The sequence below is a fragment of the Dipteris shenzhenensis genome, chromosome 4 (genome assembly GCF_047967505.1).
Source record: "Dipteris shenzhenensis isolate YYH24624 ecotype China chromosome 4, Dip_SZ_1.0, whole genome shotgun sequence".
Classification (NCBI taxonomy): Eukaryota; Viridiplantae; Streptophyta; class Polypodiopsida; order Gleicheniales; family Dipteridaceae; genus Dipteris; species Dipteris shenzhenensis.
In genome coordinates this window covers 59,009,961-59,028,094 of record NC_141599.1, presented here as the reverse complement: position 1 = coordinate 59,028,094, position 18,134 = coordinate 59,009,961, and the positions used below count along the sequence as shown (strand labels likewise).

The 18,134-nt window shown below is 44.4% G+C and overlaps 1 protein-coding gene across 3 annotated transcripts in view; it reads left to right on the top strand.

The window, feature by feature from the left end:
- LOC147903119 (tubulin-tyrosine ligase) overlaps positions 1-18,134 on the top strand; it is a 192,800-nt gene that overhangs the window by 41,078 nt on the left and 133,588 nt on the right. For all 3 annotated transcript variants that reach the window (XM_087374206.1, XM_087374207.1, XM_087374205.1), the window contains one exon: positions 12,886-12,993. In XM_087374206.1, the coding sequence (XP_087230332.1) occupies positions 12,886-12,993 (108 nt within the window). The remainder of the gene's footprint in view (positions 1-12,885; positions 12,994-18,134) is intronic.

Genomic DNA, 18,134 nt, shown 5'->3' with positions numbered 1-18,134 from the left:
GCTATCTGTGTGTGTGGTCCGGTGTGGCCTCCTGGCTGCGGCTCTACTTCTGACAAGGGCCATGGTAACTCCTATAGGTCGCTAGGCTGCGCCCCCATGTCGTTGGCTCTGGATCTCTACCTCGCCGACTACTTGTGGAACAATGATCTGTGCAATCTGGCTGGAAGAACTCCGTGAACATGCTTTGAGATGGGCCTACCTGCGTCCCTTGTCCATGTCTCTGTAATCTAATGTAGGTGCTCTCAATGCCTAGCTGCCTCATGGATGAAGGCGGCTAAGCATCTCTGATCTAGATAGGAAAGGAAGTGGGGGCGTAGTCGGAAGCTATCTCTAAAGGGACAATAGTAGCGGCCTAAGATATCATTGTATATTGGGCACCTGAAGAGGAAACTCTCCTTTGACTCTAATCTTCTGTAGATCACACAAGGTTCAAGTCCGCCTCTCCCTGGGTACTTCCTCAACTTGCCCACTCTCAATGCGGAGGTGATGGGATGAAACCGGAACTACCCAATAGAGATCCTCAATGAATGGGGGAGATCAACCCGAGCATATTCTGGAGACTCATAAAAAATGCGCAAGCAAGGATCTCTATAGAAGCTGAGCTTCATTAGAAGCTCCCTGCCAACCAAGGCTTGAATGTGTGTAGTTGTAGAAGGTCCTCGCATATGACCTGGTTGACCTCATATCCGAGTGGGAGAAATGGCGCATCAATGCTATACTGGAAAGGAGTTGATGTATCCATGTGGAGCCCCAATCTCTCAAACCACCTGCATGTGTGTGCATACTAGCATCTCTGATCACCCTCATGTGCCAAAGTCATAGAAGAGGATAGTGCTAGCCATGGTTGTCTACGTCGCCCTGAAGTGCAATCGCCGTATCCTCTGACCCGGTATAAATAAGTGATGACCTGGAATGTTGCATCGAGCTATAGGCGGGGATGACCCAAATGATCTGGTGGAAAACTGATGGCTTAATGCGTATCATCCTCAATAGTATGAGAAGTCAGAGATGCTTTACTCGAGCCGACTGTGCATTAGAGACATTTGATCCTCAACATGGGCTACCATACATGCCTGCTAGTCGAAGAGGAGAGCCTTGGTCCGAGGGTTTTGAAAATGTGAGTGGAAGCGTTGTCTCTCTAGTCTAGCTAGCGACGCATATCCTCTGCTCAAACATGCCTTTGTCGGTCTCATTGTCAAAATAGGGCTAGAGACGAAATAATGGTCAACTGGTGACCCATCAAGCCTGAAGTGCTCGTTATGTGTTGAAGATCATGACCTTGGTTTTACCAAGGTTGACCTTCAAACCATGCGACTCATAGAATGGTTGTAATGCATCTAAATGAGTTTGGAGGCCCTCTGCATAGGAGGACAACAACACAACGTCATCCAGCCCCCTTTAATGGATTTGAGGGAACAGTTGCTGAATATAGATGAAGTTATTCCTGATTCAAAGATGATTACCAACACTCTGAATTCTCTTCCTGAGTCTTATCTTGGTTTCCACACCTCGTTGAATTTGTCATTGAGGGGGGGCAGCAATCCTCTCTCTTTTCACGAGTTGGTAGGAATTTTATTGCAGGATGAGCAGACAAGAAGAAATATGGCAACAGGGGCTGACGAGCATGCCATTCTTTCTAAGTTCAAGCCCAAAGGAAAAGGGCAGCAAAAGCAACATGCCAATCAACCTGCACATCAGCATAAAGCTGATTTAGGACAGCCCTCTTATAAGGCTAAAGGTGATGCAGATAAGCCTAAGAAGAAGGGCATTTGTCACTACTGCAAGAAGCTAGGTCATTAAATTGGTGAATGCAAGAAGCGCATAGCTAAAGAAAAGAAAAGGAATTCACGTATGGCTGTCTCAGATGCATCAGCTCATAATGCACATGATGGAGGACATGTTACATACAACTTTGTGGAAGAGCACTATCCCTTTTTGTCTTGCATTTCATATTTTTCAGTGGATAGTCCAAATAATACAGTCACTCTTGAGGTTGACCCCTATGCTTTCTTGACTTGCAGTTATGACCCTTCAAAGAATGCATGCTTTTTCAGTGTCAATGAGACATGGAACACTTGGTATTTTGATAGTGGTGCTTCTAAGCACATCACTTCTAAGAAGAGCCTTTTTGCATCTTTGCATCCACCACCTACTAAAAAGAAGGTGACATGTGCAAATAATTCTTCTTATTCAGTGTGTGGAGTGGGGGACATCATACTCACATCCACGGATGGCACAGATTTCAGAATTACAGATGTTCTTTATGTGCCAGGTATAAAGAAGAATTTACTTTCAATGTCCTCTCTCAATAGAGGAGGATTTTAGATTATATTCGATGATGCTAAGTGTGCAGTCGGAGACAAAGAGAATGACTATGCTTTGATGTTGTCTTGGACTTTGTATCGGGGTCTTTTTCAGCTTGACATTTATGAGAAAAGATCCGATCTTGCACTCTCAGTGAGCACTCCCACTGTTGCAATGCAGAATGCGGAGTTATGGTATGCCAGATTTGGGCACATAAGCTATGGTAGCTTAATGACACTTCAGAAGCATGCTATGGTTGATGCATTGCCTCCTTTGGAGTCACCTCCTCCTCATGCATGTGAGGGTTGCATCCTTGGCAAGATGCATAGATTTCCTTTTAAGAAGGATGGTGCAGTAAGAGCTACTCGTAAATTACAGCTCATACACAGTGATGTCTACGCTCCCATGAGGACACCTGCTTTTGGTGGTTAACTCTATTATGCTTCATTCATAGATGACCTCACCAATTATACTTGAGTCTATGGTCTTAAGGCAAAATCGGGACTGTTTATGCATTTCAAACACTTTGTGGCTATGGTTGAAAATGAGACAAGACTGAAAGTGCAGACACTTCGCACAAATAAAGGGGGGGAGTATATGTCTCATGAGTTTGAGGCATTTTTGAAGGAGAAAGGCATCATGGATCAGCTTATAGTGAGGCTTACACCTTAGCAAAATGGCAAAGGTAAGCACAAAAATCGCACTCTTATGGAGATGGATAGATGCATGCTTACTAGTAAGAAGTTACCTCACAAGTTTTGGCTCGAAGGCCTCATGTGTGCCAATTATGTTTTGAATCGGGCTCCCACGAAGGCTTTGAAGACAATCACTCCCTATGAGGCATGGCATGGGAGAAAGCCTTTAGTGGATCACTTCAGAGTTTTTGGTTGTGTTGCATATGCCCACGTGCCTATGGAGTTTTGACATAAGTTGTCAGATAAGGCACGTAAGTGTATTTTTGTTGGGTATAGTGCACAAAGTAAAGGCTATCGTCTCTACAATCCTGCTTCTCGCAAGATTTTTGTGAGTAGAGATGTTATTTTTTCAGAGAATTGAGCATATACACATGCTGAATTTGAAGGAGATGGAGAGAGTGAGAGCTAGAGAGAGTGAGAGAGTCAAAAGCTTGAAAGCTGTAGTTGCAAAATAGAGTGTAAAGAGTACAACACAAAGTGGAGTTGATAAGGTTTTGTCATAGTGACAAAACCTTAGTAGTTACTAACCATAGTTAGTGAACTAACTGCAGTTAGGGGAAAAAACCTCTAAATGAGGGAAAAGTGCCCCTAACTAACTTATTATATTACATTGGTCACTGCTGAATTATATCTATAATTCCAACACCCCCCTGCAGTGCCAATGTCATGTACAAGGCTGATCAATCACCAAACGGATATAAGTTCAGGGCACTGCGAAATGCCTCGAACTTCTCACGTGGTAGTGCTTTGGTGAAAATATCTGCAACGTTGTCATGTGTGGACACAAAGATCATACTGATCTCTCCTGCATGCAACTTCTCTCTGACGTAGTGATAGTGAACCTCAATGTGCTTCGTGCGAGCATGAAACACTGGATTCTTTGCCACTGCAATGGCACTCTGACTATCAGTGAGAATTGGAGAAGGACCCTCCAAAGACAGATGAAGATCAGCAAATAAACGTCTCAGCCAGACACATTCAACTGTTGCTGTGAAAGCTGCCCTGTACTCAGCTTCACATGATGAGGTAGCCACTGTAGATTGTTTCTTGCTCAGCCATGAAATGCAAGATTTTCCCAAAAAGAAACAATTGCCACTAGTGGACTGCCTAGTGTCATAATCACCAGCCCAATCTGAATCACTGTAGGCATGCATCTGCAAGTCACCCCCCCTGGGAAATAGTAAGCCAAAAGACTTGGTGCCTTGCAAATAACGGAAGATGCGCTTAACTGCCTGCCAATGCATAGTTTTGGGGCTGTGCATGTACCTGCTCACCTGAGATACTGCAAACTCAATATCAGGCCTAGTATTGCAGAGATATATGAGGCATCCAACAGCTTGACTGTAAAGTGTGGCATCAACTGATTCTCCTGCATCATGCATTGTGAGTTTCAGCCCCGGTTCCATAGGAGTAGATATGGGCTTACACTCTTGCATGTTAAATCTGTCCAAAAGTTTCTGAACATACTTGGACTGAGACATAACAGTGCCACGTCTCTCATGAGAGAACTGGATCCCCAAATAAAAGTGAAGCAGCCCCAAATCTGACATATCAAAGTGGGTCTGCAAATCAGTTTTGAAATCTGCAATTTTGTCGTCATTGGACCCTGTGAGCAGTAAGTCATCAACATAAAGAAGGATGACTAATATTTCCCCCCCATCCATCTTGATGTAGAGGGTGCTCTCAGTAGGACTATTGTGCAGCCCCTTGCTGGTCAAAAAGGCATGTATCTTGGCATACCATGCACGAGGGGCCTGTTTCAGCCCATATAAAGCTTTATTAAGCTTGCAGACTTGAAGTGCATTTGCTGTAATTCCAAAACCCGGAGGTGGTTTGACATACACCTCTTCCAGCAAGTCCCCATTTAAGAAGGCTGTTTTGATGTCCAACTGATGAACATTCCACTCAAAATGTACAGCCATTGCAATTACTGATCGGATGGTAGTCATCCGGGATGTAGGAGCAAAAGTCTCCTCATAATCTATGCCCTTTTTCTGAGCATAGCCTTTAGCAACCAGCCGGGCTTTATATCTGTCAATGGAGCCCTCTGGCTTCCGTTTGACTTTAAATACCCATCGTGTGCCAATAGCATGTTTACCCTGTGGCAAGTCCACAACATCCCAAGTCTGATTTTTTGCAATGGACTGCAACTCATCGTGCATGGCATTCATCCAATGCACATTACCTTGTGCTTCTTCAAATGTGGCAGGCTCCTCTTCATCAAGGAGAGTACCTGCATATGCTGATTCCACTGAATTAGCACCTTCCATGTGCCTTGCTGCACTGCGAGTCCTGCCAGGTAACGGAGCATCAAGTTTACTCTCCCGGAGAGTCTGTAACAGCCAGTTTGGGACTGTTTTTACTGCATGTATGTCTGCAATTTCTTGCTGTACCACTTGTTCCACTTCCTGTGGAGGAGGCATGACATCCCGTGGCGGAACTGAAGCATTTGAAGGTTGCTGTAAATTCTGATTTGGATCAGAAAAATCAGCAGGGGAACCCAAAGCAATGGGTAGCAACCCTTGAAAGACATCTTCTGAAGGTGAAGGCATTTGAAAATCAGCCTGAGTGTAAGCTGAATTTTCAGAAAATATCACGTCTTTACTTACAATGATTTTGCGTGTAGCAGGATTGTAGAGACGATACCCCTTGCTTTCTGCACTGTATCCAACAAATATGCATTTGATGGCTTTATCTGACAATTTGTGCCTAAATTCAACTGGCACATGTGCATAGGCAAGGCATCCAAAGACTCGGAAGTGATCCACTGAAGGCTTCCTGTCATTCCAGACCTCAAAAGGAGTTTTTGTTTTTAAAGCCTTAGTGGGAGCCCTGTTCAAAATGTAATTGGCACACATCAAACCCTCAAACCAGAATTTATGAGGCATGTGTTTGCTTTTCAGCATACATCTGTCCATCTCCATGAGGGTTCTATTTTTCGTCTCAGCTTTGCCATTTTGCTGAGGGGTCAGCCTGACTGTGAGCTGATGCACAATACCCTTTTGTTTGAGGAAAGCATCAAATTCTGCAGATAGGTATTCCCCACCTCTATCCGTGTGTAATGTCTGTATCTTGAGCCCGGTTTCATTTTCAACCATGGCTGAAAAGTGTTTAAACACTGTGAACACTTCAGATTTCTTTTTCAGCTCATAAACCCAAGTAAAATTGGAGTAGTCATCAATAAATGTGACAAAGTAGAGATGACCACCCAATGAAGGAGTCCTCATGGGACCACAGACATCACTGTGTATAAGCTGCAATTTGCGAACAGCTTTAACTGAACCATCCTTCTTGAAGGGAAATCTATGCATTTTACCTAAAATGCACCCTTCACAGGCATGTGGAGGAGGTATCTCAAGAGGTGGCAATGCATCAACCATTGAAAATTTCTGAAGTGTCATTAAGCTGTTGTAATGCATGTGGCCATATCTGGCATGCCATAATTCTGCATTTTGCATGGCAACTGTAGGGGTAGAAATTGCCAAAGCATGAGCTGCTCTTTTCTGAAAAATATCAAGCTGAAAAAGCCCACGCAGCAGAGTACCAGATAACATCAAGGCATAGTTAGCTTCCCTGTCCCGGACAGCACATTTGTCATCCTCAAAGATGAACTGAAATCCCCCTCTGTTAAGAGTGGACACTGAAAGGAGATTTTTGGTTATGCCAGGCACATATAATACATCAGAAAGTCTGAAAATTGAGCCATCAATTGCAGTGAGCTCAACTTCTCCTGTGCCACGTACTGAATATGAGGAGTTGTTGGCACAAGTGACTTTCTTACCAACAGGAGGTGGATGCAAGGAAGTAAAGAGACACTTCCTCGAAGTGATGTGCTTGGATGCACCGCTGTCAAAATACCATGTGTTCAGTGTTTCATCAACACTGAAAGCAGATGCATCTGAGGGAGAGTCAAAACTGCAAGTCAAAAATGCATATGTATCATCACTGCAAGAAGCTGTACTATCCCGAGCATCTGGAACAGCCAACCTAGAATCAGAAATGCAAGATAAAAAGGCATAATCTTGACCAACAAAGTTGGCTGCAGCATCCCCACTGTCAGATGCACAAGGGGCTGAATCTGAAACAGCCATTCCTGAGCTGTTTTTCTTTTCCTTTGCAATCCTTTTCCTGCATTCTGCTATGTGATGACCTGGCTTTTTGCAGTAGTGACAAAAACCCTTCTTTTTGGGCTTGCTTGCATCACTTTTAGCCTTTTGTGAAGGCTGTCCTGACCCACTGGAAGGCTGATTTGCTGCTGTTTTTGCCTGTCCCTTTGTTTTTGATTTGAATTTTGAGAGCATGGCTTGTTCACCTGCACGTGAAGCCAAATTTTTCCTGGTCTGCTCTTCCTGAAGCAGAAGTCCTATCAGCTCATGAAAAGAAAGAGGATTTGCACCCCCCCTCAATGATAAATTCAGCGAAGTATGAAAGCTGAGATAAGACTCAGGAAGAGAATTCAGAGTGGTTGTAATCATCTCTGAATCAGGAATAATTTCATCTATGTTTAACAACTGCTCTTTGAGATCCTGTAGCTTAGTGAGGTGGGCTGACATGGAGTCACCCTCCTCCATATGTGTATTGCTCAACTCTCTTTTTAAAAAAGATACCCTGGCATCATTCCGTGCTGCATACATGCTTTCCAAAATATCCCACGCTGCCCTGGAGGTCTTACACGACCGGATATGCGGAATGATTGATCTTTTCACTGAAAGAGAGATGCAAGACAAGGCTAAGGCATCCCGTGAATCCCATCTCTTTTGCTCAGGAGTATTGACTGTAGCTGCACCAACAACTTGTCCTGCAGCTGCACCTTGTGCACGACCTCTTCCACCTCCTTGGTGAGGAGGGGTAGCAGGTGCAATATCTGCTGGTCGGATTTCATCCCCATTGACATAATCCCATAAATTGCGAGAAATCAGAATATTACGTACCATGAAACTCCAGAGGGAGTAGTTGGTACCATCCAATTTGTCTTCCTGAGAAAGACCACCAAACTGAAACTCATTCTGATTTTGATGGGCCATATCTGAAAAAGAGATTGAAGCAGATACAAAGCTGAATTCCCTTACTGGGAATAAAATGCACAACTCCCAAAAACCACACCCAAGCACGGGCTGTATATGCAACTTAGATTTCTGCACTTGAGCTGTCAGAAATCTGTCCAAGCATAAAACACTCTCCAAAATCTGCCAAAAGTGTTCCAAACACTCCAAGAAAGGCAGTATGTACTGAATACTCCAAAAAATGCTCTCCAAACACAAAAGCCCCAATTTGTGGCTAGAAATTGCAGCCAGAAAGGGGTTAGAATGCTAAAAACCCCAAATCTGCAATTTTAAGACAAAAGCCCCAAATTTTAGACTATATTTCCAATTTTTCTCCAGATGTAGCTCCAGAATTGCACAATGATTGCAATGGCTGCAATATGCAAAAATGCCCCAAATGTACTCCAAAACAACTGCACCAAACTGTATTTTTCTGCAAGAGAAGCCTGTCAAAGAACACCTGCTGTACTGAAGTAGATTCAGTACGGATGTACTGTACTGAAGACAGTACGAAAGTGCCGTACAGTTTGTACGGCACTGTACGGCTAGTACGTCGACGACAGGTACAGATGTTATTGCAATGTACGGATGGCGATGTACGGCGCGGTACAGACAGCGATGTACGGAAGCAGATGACGTAACGTACGGAACTAGTACGGCGCAGTACGGCTGCAGGTACGGCGAAGTACGGCGCAGATGACGAACAGTTTCGGCGCTGGTACGGCGAAGTACGGCTGCAGGTACGGCGAAGTACGGCGCAGATGACGAAAATTTTCGGAGATGGTACGGCGATGTACGGCGGCAGCAAATGGCGACACTTGCGTAAGGCTTCCGTACAGTCGTACGGACTGTACGGACAGATTGGAGCGGGCTGGAGCTGGAGGTAAGGCGCTGGTATGAAGAAGGAGCAGAGGGCACACAGGCCTAGAACCTGCTCTGATACCAAATGAAGGAGATGGAGAGAGTGAGAGCTAGAGAGAGTGAGAGAGTCAAAAGCTTGAAAGCTGTAGTTGCAAAATAGAGTGTAAAGAGTACAACACAAAGTGGAGTTGATAAGGTTTTGTCATAGTGACAAAACCTTAGTAGTCACTAACCATAGTTAGTGAACTAACTGCAGTTAGGGGGAAAAACCTCTAAATGAGGGAAAAGTGCCCCTAACTAACTTATTATATTACATTGGTCACTGCTGAATTATATCTATAATTCCAACAGAATTTACTATTCCAGCTTCTTTAGATGATGTTTTTGAGGGGATGCTTCTTATAGCTTTTGGTTCCCCAACTGAAGCTTATGCTGAATATCAGAATTTACAGCAACCTCCTCCTGATCCACATGCCCCGATTCAGCCACATGTTGATTTTGTACCTCCACGAGATGTGGATGAAGTTGTCAGGCAAGAGATTCAAGAGATACACGTAGCCAAAACAGTTCCGAATTAGTTGCTACAAACTCTTAGGGAGAGTGTAGGCCATCTCATGGCTATCCATAGATGCCACTTATACCTTGGTATGAGCCTTGTAGGCCTAGTTATAGTCAGTTAGGACTATTGGTACAGCTAGTTTATGTACCATCTAGGTCATTTAGGACACTTAGTCCAGTTAGGGCAGTTAGCCCTAGGGTTTTATTATGTTGGCTCTCCCTTGAGTCTCCACACTTCAGTTTTGCAGCAATCTATTACAGCATCTCGTTTTTCTCCTTTGTGCTTCCATTTTTGAGCTTCCATTGCTTCCAACACCCAACTGTGGTATCAAAGCAGGTCGGGAATCCATTCCCTCAGCCATTGACAGCTTTCACAATCTGTTTGGCAGCCTCTTGAGCCCTCATTCCTGCTGGTTTTGCTGGTTTCTACACACCCGAGAGTGTTTGAAGCCTCTCCAAGCACTTCTGTCACGAAAACCCTGATCTTGACACAAGAAGACCGCATTTTGGAGCAACCACTGTGAAGGGAGCTGCATTTTGAGGCGTTTGGAGCTGTTTTTTCTCAGTTTTTACCTCACACGTGTGGCGGCTACCTGCTGTACGGAATCCGTACAATTTGTACAGCTCATTTAATTCGCACGTGTGACTATATGGCCATCCATACAGTCCATACAGGCTGTACGGACCTGCTGTGCCTGCATTTAATGCACCAAAAGACTGTTTGGACCAGCCTTGAAGTTCATGCCTGCATTTTGGTGCTGTTTCCTGTTGTACGGAACTGTCTAGGGGTGCGTGCCAGCCAAATCGAAGCTTTTCCAGCATTTTGAAGCTGTTTTGAGGTGCGAATCAGCATTTTGGATCTGCCTCGAGCTGTGTGCCGACGTTTGGAGCCATTTGGAGCTGTTGAATTGATCAGGAGACTTCTTTTTGAGCCCTTTCCTCCTCGTTTGGCATCCCTTTGCCTCGGGCTGCGAGTTTCTCTTCATTGGATCTCTCTCTCTCCATTTCTACATGCTCTCCTCCTCGTGAAGCACTTCTTTTGCTGTAATTCTCATTTCCAGCCCTCATTTGCTCGCTTTCAGAGCCTATCACTACGTACATCATTGGGTAAGTCATTGTTGCATTGGATTTTTTTAATTTCTGCTTCATTTGCATTTTGGAAAGGCCTCGTGTTGCCTTTGGGGATTTTTCTTGCAATAGGTATACCTTGGGACAGCAGAGTCTTTTGCAGGCATAAGCTTTGAAGCTTGGGCAGATTTTTGGGACTTGATTTTGAGAGGTTGCCTTTCTCTCATTTGCTTTGCTAGTTGGTGCATTTGCCTTATATTTCAGCACCATGTCTGGTGGCAAAGATGATTTGTTTGGGTTGATTGGGGCCGATGACAAGCTTGATGGCACCAATTACCCCATGTGGTCATACATGATGGACATGTTTTGGTTGCCAAGAATCCATGGCATATTGTTTCAGGTTCTCAGGCCAGGCTTACGCGCGTTGTGACTTCTGGTGCTGCACCTATAGCCTCTGCTTCTTCAGGTGATGGGTCTTTAGGTGATGGTTCTAATGCCATAACTAGGACTCTTGCACCTCCTGCCCCAAGTGCTTTGCCTTCTTCACAGGAGCAAATTCAGTGGGATGGTCATGATGCCAAGCACATGCCTTGATTGCTCTTTCAATGAAACGGGTTATTATCCCTCATATTCGGTCTTGCAAGACAGCTAAGCAAGCATGGGATCAGCTTGCATCTTTGTATCAGGTGCGGAATGAGGCGAGGGTTGCAGGCAGTTGAAAGATTTAAAGCTTGATGAGGGTGGTAACATGAATGCCTATCTCACTAATGTGAAGGATTCGAAAGAGCAGTTGGCTTTTTTGATGAGATGATGCCTTGGGAGACACATCATGGGAGATTCTAGCTAGCATTGTAGGTTGGCGTACCCGGAGAGCCAGATGTATAGAGGCGATGGAGGGTTCACACGTTCACCCTTCCCAGTCTATGGTCAGTATATGGACTGATACTATACACACATTGATGGCCATTTGGGCGAGCGTTCAGGGATCCTCCAAAGCAGCTACAGTTAGGAGAGAGACTTTTTCAAAGTTTGGAAAGAATCTCCTTTCTTCTATGAGTCTTCTTCAGGGTTGAGGTGGCATTTTCAGCCTCCATCTTGGATTTTTGTTAGCTATTTTTGAGCTGGGTTTTTTTTTTTCTCATGCATGGCATGATGTACTTCTGCATTAGAGCTTGCTCTTGTGGTTTTCATTCATACTTAATGAAGTAATCTTTTTGGGAAAAAAAAAGAGAGAGAAGAAAATGAACTTCTATTAAGTAGGACCATAATACATGAAGTTAGGAGAAGATTCTATGAGAACATTAAATAAATCACACAGACATGTATGGGAGGGGTCTATAGTAGAAGGATTAGAAAATAGAGTCTATTCTTGGTGTGTTACCTCAACGCTTGTTTGTTGAAAGTGTTGTCTCAATTTCTTGCTATATTTTGTACTTGGACATTACTTCTATTTATGAAATTTTGTTTTGATGAATATTGGTGTGTATTCTCTCCATATCTAAAGTGTCTCTCTATAAGCACACTGAGTGAGGTGCCTTGTGGTGAAAAATAAATCATGGTTTGACTCTACAGTTGCGCATGAGGATCCTTGTAGTTGCTCTGGGTTTTTCCTTAATGAGTGTGAAGTCTGTAGCAAAATCTTGGAAGATATAATAGGAGAACTTTGAGGTGAACAATGAAGCTAGAGTTTTGCAATCCCAAGAAGAGAAGATGAGAGATGGAGACTCCCTCTCCACTCATCTCACCGGAGCCATCGGCGAGAAACAGAGGACAAGGATCTTATGCTCTTGAACTCTTTGGCACCATCATAGAAAGGGTTTATATCTAGCCTCAACATGCTAGCTCGTGCCAAGATGCCTGATTGCCCATGAATGTGGGAAGGGCATCCTACTTAGGTCAAGGCTGAATCATCGCCTAAGGTGATGGCAAGTGCAAGGATGTTGTAGCTCTTAAAATGTTAGTTAGCCAAAGCTTATTTATGCAACAAGTTCTCAAGAAATCTCATGAACTCTAGTAAAGCTACTATGTGGATCCTGTGGCGCCTTATATAGGTCATTTGTGGCAAACTGTAAAACTGTGTTCATGCGCAACTTTGTCAGCATTGAAGTGATACGCTGGATGCAACGCTGGAGTCTCTCTTGTTCAAGGATTAGTTGATTGCACTGACTTGGGCTTCATTTCAATGCCAAAGCAAATTGATGTTTACTTTCATTCCATTTTTTGTTTTGTTCTTTTATTGGCTGTCCAAATCCCACATGTTCACAACAGACACCTTCTGTGAAATTCTAGCAGGCTAGGACTTAGAAGATTTCAAAAGGTCAGCTATGAATTGACAAATATTACTTTGGCCTTCTAAGGTATGTAATGGATGAACTTGGCTCTGCAATTCGACACAGTGATGACCCTAACTTCAGAGTGGCTCCATTCATGTTCATGCAAGACGGAACTTTAGAATCTGCTATCAGGTATTGTCCACCCATATTTTACACCCAATATGGCAATTTAGGCATGTTTAAATTACTTTGTTGGTTCACATCAAAACAAGCTCTAATATTTTCTGCGAGTGTGTGGTCTTTTAGGTTTTTAAATTATCATTGTGTAGTGGTTCGGTGAATTGCTGTGAAAAGATTGAATATGACATGCGTGCATGCATGCGTGCATGACAATCATATACTGCTTTGAATTGATTTGAACTTCCTTCACTTGGCCTCCCTCATTATTCTTATAAATAGACTTGAAACAGAAATTTTACGTTTTCAAGCTAGTTTCCTGATTGTCTTGAGGTGACATTTGTCTTGTGCTTTGTTAATTCTGAGCTTTCTATCTTCTGATATTTTGCTTGAGTGAGTCACTTTTGTGTAAATGATGCGTCTGTTTGTCCCTTTCGTTTTCGTTGGGGTTTGCGGCGGCAGAGGGGGATTGATTTAGATTGATCTCAAAGAGCATAGTGCACATTGTGCTTCATAGATAGAATATGACCCGTTTGAGAAATTGGTATACAGAGGTGACGCTCAGATATAGATCCTGACTGTAACATGCAACAGTAATCTGATCGTGTAATTCACAGCAAGACCTCCTTTAAACCTTTAGCGAGGAATGAGCGTTGTTTACCATAGAGAGAGAAAGGAGATGAGGGTAGAGAGAGAGTAGAGTCGACAACCGATTGGGTCCTTGTACCTACTAAGAGCCCCCTCCCCCAATCAGGGGAGAATTTGCTTTTTACTTGGAGAACTGAGAAATACAAAGAACACTCTTCAAGAGAGCATGGAACGCGCTTCTGAAGAGCTCACTGTGCAGACCCAAAGACCTGAGAGGCAAGGCTGATCAATACCGATACCTTGATGCTGTCCACACTGACGATGTAGGATGCTTCTGCAAGGCAAGGAAGAGGCTTGTGCTGTCTAACGGAAGGCAGGGTTACTGCGTGAGTGAGAGAGTGAAAACTAGGAGTGATAGATCTTATGAGAGAACTGAGAGATGACTGAAATATAGACCTGAGAGTGAGCTGTGTAAACTGTAAAAGAGAGCTGAGAAAACTGAGGAAACAGTGTCCAAACCTCTCTCCGTTTGCTGGTCCAAGCCTCCGACTGTTGTGCTGTGTGGTCACCTTCAGATCAGGCTGAACTGATGGCCAAGGGATTGAGGCTAGAGCAGAGCTGAAGGCAGGAGCACTGAATGAGGAAAGAGGGCAGCCAAGGGGCCCTTTTATAGGGCTGGAACTGAGCCAACCCAGTCTGTAAACAGCCGACTGAGTCGGTCTGTTTTACAGACTGGTTGGCCTACAACCAGCCCATAAAAGCCCTCCCTGGCTCATTTGCCAGGGGAGTTTTTGGGCAGCCTTTGCAGGTTGCCTTGCCTGCTTACCTGTCCAGCCTTTGGGGACCCTAAAGGGGCTCCTAACCTAGGCTAAGACCTAACCTATAAGATGGAAACACTTAACCTACTGTTCTCCAGTGGGTATTAGTGAACAAGAACTAAATTACTGACTTAACCTAAGGTTGAGAGACTGACCTACGTAGCTTGTGCCTGACACTCCCTGGACAAGGGCTCACAAAGCGGTCACAGCATACGACAAAATCTCCTATCTGGGAACTATAATGCACTTGTCGATGTAGCCAGTGTGTCACCTTGCACCCAAGTGCAAGGGTGCATGTGACATTCCCCCCTTAACTTGGCGGTAGGTTTATTGCTTCCAAGTAGTCCGCCAATATCTGGGGAAACTCTTGGAAAAAAATCTGCTGTACTAAAGCGACAAACAATAGTAAGACATTGAGTATCATGTGTACCTGCGGATGCTGGAAGTGGCCCCACGAAATTCATACCTATGTCTTGAAAAGGACCGTCAGAGATTGGCAATGGCATAAGTAAGCTTGCCGCTTTCTTGTGGGAAGCCTTGACCTTTTGGCATATTTGACAATTCTGCACATAGCCATATATGTCCTTCGGCATCTTTGGTCAATAGAGATAGCGCTCTAACTTCTCCAAAGTCCGTTGATACTTCTGTGACCACCGGTAAGGGCGTCATGGGCATCATGAAGAAGCACTGCCGTTTGTCTTTGAGTACATATAATCTTTTCTTATAGAAAAGCCAATCGTCCTCTAATGAGTAATGGCCTGGAGCAAGCGTCATGGCTAACTGGAACTGCGTGCCAAACTCTGCTGACTCCGCGTACTGTGCCTTCATGCTATCAAGATCCTTTCCTTTGATTTCGAGCACAGTGGCTTGCTCAATGGTTTGGATGGAACCTTTTCGACTGAGAGTGTCTGCAATGGGGTTGTTTTTACTAGGAACGTACTCAATCATCCCCCCAAACTGTCAGAATATCTGGCTACACCGATGCTGCCGATCGCTCCATTGCGTACTAGGCATTGTTTGAAGCCACTTAAGGGCTTGGTGATCTGTCTTCACCGTGAAAGTCCGTCCGTATAGGAAAGGCTTCCAATGTTTTAATACGTGGATGACACCGAGGAGCTCTCTATCATACACTGAATAGTTTTTTTTGGCATCGTTAAGCTTTTTGCTGTAGTATGCCATGGGTTTATCCTCTTGCTGTAAAACTACCCCTATGGTGACATTGCTAGCGTTTGTGATTATAAAAAATGGATCATCCTAAGAGGCAATCTTCATAACTGGTGGTGTCGTGGCCAACCATTGCAAGTCATGGAAAGCCTGCAAAGCTTTGCCTGTGACTTGAACTTTTTGTCTGCGTGTCTTTATCCCCTTGAGTAAATCTGTAAGAGGGTAAAAAAAGAATGCAAATTGGGGTGCAAATCAGAAAGAAGAGAGTCCAAGGGAGGACAAAGGAAAAGTGAAGATCGAGGAGATCAATGCAGTTGCACATGATAGTGACAATGACCTTCTCTTCATGTCTACTTTATCTGTGGAGTTGCTTACCACTTTAGATGATGCAAATTCCCAGGATTGTATTTTTGATTCTGGTGCTTCATTCCATGTTACTCCCCATAGGGAATGGTTCTCCACTTATGACAGTGGAAAGACAGGTTGTGTGCATCTTGGAAATGACTATGCATGTGACATAGTGGGAGTAGGTGACATAAAGTTTTCTTTTGCAAATGGGTCTGCATTTATTTTGAAACATGTGAGACATGTGCCTAAGTTGACCAAGAGTCTTATTTCAGTGGGTCAGCTAGATGATGCTGGTTTTCACACCACTTTTGGCTTTCAGACTTGGAAAATTCAGAAGGGCTCTATGCTTTTGGCCAGGGGTGCCAAGTGTGGGACTTTGTATCCCTTACATGTATCGGGGGTATTTTATCATGTTGTTGCAATAACCGAGCAGCCAAGCACTTCTTTGTGGCATTGCACAAACCTACAAAGGAGCGGATCTCCTGGGCCGTCGTGGGGACATCCCAACTTGTGATAGCTTGGATCTTCTCAGGGTCCAATCGAATCCCTTGAGCACTAATGATGTAGCCCAAATACTGAATTTCCAACAATCCGAATTCACTTTTCTTTGCGTTGAGATATAGTTGGTTATCACGTAATAACTGTAGGGTACATCGCACATCTTGAATATGCTGCTCGGCTATCGCGGAAAAAGATAAGGATATCATCGAGAAAGATGAACATGCGTTTAGTAGCTCCACTACCACAGCTCGTTGTATCAGGATTTTCACAGTCTCATAGACCCATCGGTCTTCCGAAGACTTTAATAAACTTTCTTTCTACGAATACTCGGGACATCATCTTGTTGAATGTTGGTGGTACATTCTTCAGACCAAAGGGCATGACGACGAACTCGTAATGAGCTCGCTCAGTTCGCAAAGCTGTCTTTGGGATGTGAGCTTCAAAAATCTGGACTTGATGGTAGCCACTCTTGAGGTTAATCTTTGAAAAAAATCTTGCACCATTGAGTCTTTCCAAGATGTACTCGATGCGGAGCACAGGAAACTTGTTGCTTAGCGTAAGCTTGTTGAGTGCTCTGTAGTCGACACATAGTCGTGCGGACTTATCCTTCTTTGCCACAAATAGAATGGGTGCATCAAAAGGTGAAGAAGAAGGTCTAATAAACCCTGTGCGCAGTAATTGAGACAATTGATGCTCTAACTCCCCCTCCATAGACTTTGAAAGTCGATAAGGGAACTTATTTGGAGGTGTGGAGTTCGGAAGTAGATTGATGCGATGGTCTTCCGGTCGGTTGGGAGGTAGCTGGGGTGGCAGAACGTCCCAGAGCATGATGTCTTTGAACTCTTGAAGTAGATCCACCATTGCTTGTCCCATCGGAGGAGGGGCTTGAGCTGTAGTGATTTGGCACTGGACATAGACAAGTGCACACATGGCACCCTTGCGGGCGGCGCGACCTGCTTAAATATGAGAGATTAACGAAATCCCTGGTATGCTCCGATCATCGCGTATCACGGCGGGCTCAGGTTAACCTTCCACAATCGTGAAGATGTCCTGTCGCCAATCAGGCGTCCGAACATGCTCACAGAACCATTGAATCCCGAGGATCATGTCCCACCCCATCAAAGGAGTCAATATAAAATCCCGCGTAAACATGGACTGAAAAAGTGAAATGGATGGCCTTATGCGTGATGTGTGTGCGTAAGCCGAGCGTGAACCCGTCCACTGCAAGCTCATGAGGCATCAAGGTCTTGGCAGGTTGAGGGGAGATGGCATCTTCTGAACTCCCCATATCGAACAAGACAATAAATTGATGCCCATTAGCTGTGCCATATGCTCGAATGAGCGCCTTCTTTTGATCTGAGAAGTCGCTCTCCTTCTTACCTTGAAAGACCACCGTGGGAATGGCGTTCAAAGCAGGGAAGACGGCATTCGTAGCTGAGGATGGAGGTGGGGTTGGAAGAGCCAATACATTGGCGACGGACGAAGTAGGTGGTTTCGTAGCCTTTTCGGCAAGCCACTTCAGATAATCCTTCTTACCATGCCCAACGATGTGGTGGCAATGAAAGCAGCGATGTTCTTGGTGGTACCGCTTCTCCTCGTCGGGTTGTAGATAGCCTCCTGTAATACCCGCTTTAGCCTTCTCATCTGAAGTCATCTTTGGCTTGGACTCCTCCTTTTGACCAGAAGCCTGGCCGTCTTTCTTTTGGAACTGGTTGTCCTTCTTCTGATCCTTACTTG